The sequence below is a fragment of the Chelonoidis abingdonii genome, unplaced genomic scaffold (assembly GCF_003597395.2).
Source record: "Chelonoidis abingdonii isolate Lonesome George unplaced genomic scaffold, CheloAbing_2.0 scaffold2482, whole genome shotgun sequence".
In the NCBI taxonomy this organism is placed as follows: domain Eukaryota; kingdom Metazoa; phylum Chordata; order Testudines; family Testudinidae; genus Chelonoidis; species Chelonoidis abingdonii.
Window position 1 is genome coordinate 17,807 of NW_027426743.1, and position 5,800 is coordinate 23,606.

At 46.1% G+C, this 5,800-nt stretch overlaps 1 protein-coding gene across 1 annotated transcript; it reads left to right on the top strand.

The window, feature by feature from the left end:
- The first annotated feature begins 2,309 nt into the window (after positions 1-2,309).
- On the top strand, positions 2,310-3,230 carry LOC116816283 (olfactory receptor 14A16-like). Its single transcript, XM_032765377.2, has one exon. It carries the CDS (start codon positions 2,310-2,312, stop codon positions 3,228-3,230), a length of 921 nt encoding a protein of 306 aa, XP_032621268.1.
- Positions 3,231-5,800: the final 2,570 nt, after the last annotated feature.

A 5,800-nucleotide genomic window follows, 5' to 3' on the forward strand; every position in this document is an offset into this window, starting at 1 on the left:
CTGTTGCAGCTGGGAAGTTGAGGGCTCCAGGGAGTGAGTCCCACAAGCCCTTAGAAAACGAACCTGGATAAATCACCTTCCCGCATCACCTGCGTTTTTGACACACAGCTCATCCGCAGACAGCACAGGTCTCAGGGTATTTCCAGCAGCTCAGCCTCACGGTGAGGGGGGAATGGCCTCTCATAGTACAGTGATAGGGGCATTAAATAGAGAGATTGTTTGATACAGGTGTGTGTAGGGGCTAGAGAGAGAGAGAGGGGTAGCCAATTGCAGTCTGTACTGGAAGAGAAAAGACATCTCGCTCTGGGATGATTCTACATTGACCGGCACCACACATTTGCTGTTACAATGAAATATATTTGGGAGTTACAAAGTGTCACTTTCAGGATGAAATTGTAAGTGACAGATATTTTTTTCAGAGTTTCACTATTAGCTCAATTTGGACATGAGAAACTGAGACAGAACAAAGCAGTTACCTTAGGAAAAACAGGGCAGAATATCTGTGCCACAGTTTCCTTCTGTGGAGAATGGGGTGATTAATCAAATTGATGCACATATTTATTTTTTTTAGAATGGATTTAGGAGTTTACATTAAAGTTGTCCAAAAATTGTGACAAAAACTATCGGCTTGTTGTTACTTTTCTCTCTGTATACGTTAGCTTGTTGTTATTGCTGTCTATCTACTTGTACTTCTCTCTCTGTTTGTTTGTTTTTCTCTATTTACCTCTTAGTTTGACTTAGTTCTGTGCTTCTCTCTCACTCTCAGTATCTATGGTTTTTCTTACTTGTGTCTTGCTGTTAGTTTGCTGTTACATTTCTCCCCTCCTCCTCAGTTTGTATCGAGTTCTCATGTGTTTTCTTTATCTCTGTGTTTTTGGTTATTTCTGTCTATTCAATTGTTGCAAGGGCAATTGAGTCTAGTGGGTTAGAGTGGTGTGGACTAAGAGCCAGGACTCCTAGGTTCTATCCCTAGCTCTGGGAAAGGTTTGGGGTGTAGTGGGTGAAGGTAGCAGGGACTGGGAGCCAGAACTCCTGAGTTTTATGTGTGGCTCTGGGCGGAAATTCAGTCCAGGTTGGAGAGGAGAGGAGCCAGAACTGGAGGTTCTATTTCTCTTTCCAGGAGTGTGGGACAGGCACCCGTCATAACTTGAAGCTGAGTGGTTAGGGCACTCTGCTGGCCTGTGACAGATTCAGGTTCAGTTCCTCCCTCTGACTGATGATGAGAAGGGGTTTGAATTCAACACTTCACAGAAGAGTGCCTGAGTTGTTTGACTATGAGTTGCTCTGAAATGAGACTGTCTCTGTCTCTCCTGTTGAAGCTGTTACACTTTGTATCAATAATTAAATAGTCATTGAAGCAGGGACATGGAATTGGCTCTTCTGGCCCCAGGTGAGTGCCCCAAATACCACGCAGGAGAATCATTCTTACGCAGTTCGCTGGCCCAATGACTCTCCATTGTCACTTGCAGCAGTCATTCCTGATGGCAGTGGAGAATCCCTGGGACAGAGGCTGAGATACAGTTTGATGTAATGGTTCGAGGAGGGGACTGGGAGTCGAGACACATCACTTGTGTTCCCAGATCTGGGAGGAAGTTGAGTCCAATGAGTAGAGCCAGCACTCCTAGCTTGTATTTAGTGGGTTAGAGCAGTGGGCAAACTGGTAGTCAGGACTCCTGAGTTCTCTTACAAGCTCTGGAAGGGAGTTTAGTTGAGCGGATAGAGAAGCAGGAGGGGAACCGAAATGTCTGTCTCTTGAAATGAGAATGAAACCCCGGTTAGAACAGGGGATGGCGTGTCAGGGGTACAATCTGTATTCCTGACTCCATTTGACTGTGTAATTGTGACAGGGTTTGGTCACCTCCATACAAAATGCTACTTCCATTTAGAGCAGTATAAAGTAACAGTAATTCCATGGCATGCAGGGAAATTACCCCACATTTGCACCAGTGCACCTGACATCAGAATCTGACCCCCAATTCCCCTTGGTAATCTGAGGATAGTGACATTTATACAATGTTATCCAGAGTTCGCCCACCTTTGGGTGACAGAGGTATACAAATACCTCAGAAGCAATTGTTCCTATTTCTCCTCTCCATCACCCTGTTGTAAATCAGGAGTAACTCCACTGGAGTCACTGGGACTGTTTTCCCTATCCTCATTCCCATATTACATCAGTCTTCACAAGCTAAGAGTCTGACTCAAGGAAATTAAGGTGGTTTTTAAAAAGGAGAGTTATTTTACTGATCTAATGCTGGCCCTTGCTCTTTTCCCTCCATCCGCAGACATCACACAATGTTCTGAGAAAGAAAATGTCAAACCAAACCACCAAGACCGAGTTCCTTCTCCTGGGATTTTCTGAAGTTCGGGAACTGCAGATTTTGCACTGTGTGATGTTTCTAGTGATTTACCTGGCAGCCCTGATGGAGAATCTTCTTATCTTTATGGCCATAGCCTTTGACCACCACCTTCACACCCCCATGTACTTCTTCCTGATGAATCTGTCCATCCTAGACCTTGGCTCCATCTCTGTCACCGTCCCCAAATCCATGGCCAATTCCCTCATTAACAGTAAATCCATTTCCTATGGTGGATGCGTTGCCCAAGTCTTTTTCCTACTCTTCTTAGTGGGAGCGGATTTTTCCCTTCTCACCGTTATGGCTTATGACCGATATGTCGCCATCTGCCAACCATTGCACTATGAGAGAATGATGAACAGCAGAGCTTGTGTCAAAATGGCAGCCGGTGCCTGGATAAGTGGGATTCTCTACTCTGTGCTACACACCGGGAACACATTTGCGTTGACGTTCTGTGGAGGTAACATGGTGGATCAGTTCTTCTGTGAGATCCCCCAGCTACTCAAGCTCACCTGTTCTGACTCATATCTCAGTGAAGCTGGGGTTCTTGCATTTAGTGTGTGTTTAGTCTTAGGCTGCTTTGTTTTTATCATTGTGTCGTATGTTCAGATCTTCAAATCAGTGCTCAGAATCCCCTCTGAGCAGGGCCAGCATAGAGCCCTATCCACCTGCCTTCCTCACCTCACTGTGGTCTCCTTATTTGTTTGCACTGGGGCCTTTGCCTACCTGAAACCCACCTCCAGCTCCCCATCTGCTCTGGATCTTGTGATGGGTGTTCTCTATTCTGTATTGCCACCAATCCTGAATCCAATTATCTACAGCATGAGGAACAAGGAGATGAAAGGTGCCCTGAGGAGACTGACTGAGTGTAGATAATTCACCAAGAATTAATTTTCTGCCTTTCTCTAATTTAAGTTTGCTTATGTAGTATTTGTTCATTAATGTAGGTTATTTTCATGACCCCATACCTTGGACACAAAAAAGTCTTACTCTTATTTCAGTTGCATCAATGCAAATCCAGACTAACTCCGCTGATGTTACTGCCACTGGTGTGATTTGCACCAGTTGAAAATACGGTCCAGTAGTGGAGTTAAATGGGTGGAAACTGTGTGCATGAGAGGAATCATACTTTTAATCTGTGCTAAAACAATACCCGTTAGACTGCTTGGCCACCTGTATCCATTCCATGGCCACTGAACACAATGATGGGAGTTGTCTTGCTTGTTTTTGTGTATAAATCAGGAATGGTTTCATTGGAACTAAAGGACTCAGATTGGAGTAAGAATGGGGTAGGTAAGAGAAGACATTTGGGTTAGATCCTCAACACATCCATGTAATTCCATTGAATTTGGTTGCACTAAAGCAATTCCCAGCATCGGTGGATCTGACCTACTGTCTCCAATGGAGCTGTATATCCATTGCCACCAGCTGGAGACTGGGCCCATTGTCTTATAAACCACCATTTGTGGTGTAACCACTAGAGGGGGACAAGGAGCCAGACTGTGTTAGCCTGGCTCAAGAGTACATTCAGATGTGTGAGAGATGGAGAGACTGGCTAGAAATTACAGGGAGGTTTCTAACCACCAGTGGGGTGAGGCTATGGAGCAGCATCCCAATAGGAATTGTGGGGGGCAAATGACTGAATTAGTTTGAAGAGAGAGCTGGAGACATATCTGAGTGGGACTGTATGACGGGGTTGCTTGTAATGGTGGGGAGCAGGGCTCAGCAGCCCTGGGGCTAACATGCAGCATATGTCTTATGTTACTAAATGCTTATGGTTCATGGTTACATCTGGCCACTGGCAGGGGTCAGGAAGGGATTACTCCCCGTGACTTAGTGTATTTAGGGAGGTTTTTTTTTTTTTTAATCTCTGAAGCATCGACCAGCCCTGGCTTGAGTTGAGACATTGGGTGGATGTGCCAGGGCTATGAGATGGCACTGAGCAATTCTCTGTCTCTCTCTCTTTCGGATGCCCATATGCTCAGGGTCTAATGATCACCATGTTGGGGTCAGGACGGAATTTCCCTCCCTGTCAGATTGGTTGGAAACTTGCGGGGGGAGGAATTGCTTTCCCCTGCAGCGTGTGGTGTGGGCCACTTGCAAGGATTTTCTGTGTGCATCTCAATCATTTCCCCTCCAAAGTGGGGGCCTCGGGCGCTGGTGTCTCTCAGTCTCTCCTATTTTCTGCTGATGTCACAGAACTGTCTAGTTTCCTGAGGGTTGAGACACTTTATTCTAATTTCAGTTGTTGGGTTTGGTGTGCGGGTGGTGTTGGAGTACAGCAGGTCAGACTGGATTATCTGGTCGTTCCTTCTGGCCTAGAACTCTATGACTCTGTGACTTTACAGATGTGCATGGACGGGGGAGAAGAGAGGACCACACAGAGAAAAAATTCTAATAGGGTCTATAGTGTTGCATTAGTACAACTGTCTGCGAGGCCCTATCCTTCTGACTGAGGGAGTGACTCCAGCTCAGATGGAACCCTTGACCCCTGCAGCTGTGCAGTGCTGCTGTATAAACCCCACCCATGGGTAGTGTGTGTTCTGAGGCCCCTCTGTGCCCCACCTAGAGGATTGGAGGCTGTTCCAGTGTCTGTCAAGCAGCCTAGCTGTTCAGCTCAAGCTGTAGAAGCTCATACTTTGGGCCCTAGATGTTTCTGGTTGAGTCCCCCAGGTGCCAGCCTAGATTAGATGGTGACCCTTGCATACGTGCAAGTAGCCTGAGAACTTATTCCTGCACTAATCAGAGGCTGATGTTGTCCTCTAAGCAACTGCACAACAGCAGTGGGAGTGAGACTTAAGAGGGGAAGAATTCTTTAATGAGAGAAGGGGAAGGTTTATTCCCGCATCATCTCAGACATGCCCATTCCTAGTTTCTCTGGACACTGGAGACCAAAGATCCATGGCATGGGCAGGGGTGTGTGTATTGCTGTCAGCTCAGGTTGGTAGAGATGGACAAAGTATCTTGTCAATGGGAAATGGTTTCCTCAACCTATTCGTGACAGATGCTGCTATGTCTTTAGCTGAGTTAAACAATCTGCCAAAGGCTTAGCAAAATATTTCCCAGCTCTTCCCTCAACTAGGTTGGCCACTGATGCATTCCCAGAATACCAGATGTGATGGATTGGATCACCAACCCCCCCGTGGGAACTCCCACCTATTGCACTTGGACTACTTCTGAGCCTGTTTTCCCTGCCAGCTTGAGACTTCAGTGACTTGCCTGGTTTGAGCCAGACATGCTTGACTGCTACAAACACAGACCCACGTCTGAACCACATCCGCCAAAAGCTGCAGGCTTAACTGAAAACAGCTTAAGAAGTCTTCCTGTCTCCAACACTCAGATATTCAACTCTGAATGGGGTCCAAACCCCAAATAAATCCGTTTCACCCTGTGTAAAGTTTATAAAGGATAAACTCATAAATTGTTCACCCTTTATAACGCTGAGA

Bases quoted from the DNA above. Each gene is read 5' to 3' on its own strand.
- LOC116816283 (XM_032765377.2), top strand. From the start codon at position 2,310: ATGTCAAACCAAACCACCAAGACCGAGTTCCTTCTCCTGGGATTTTCT.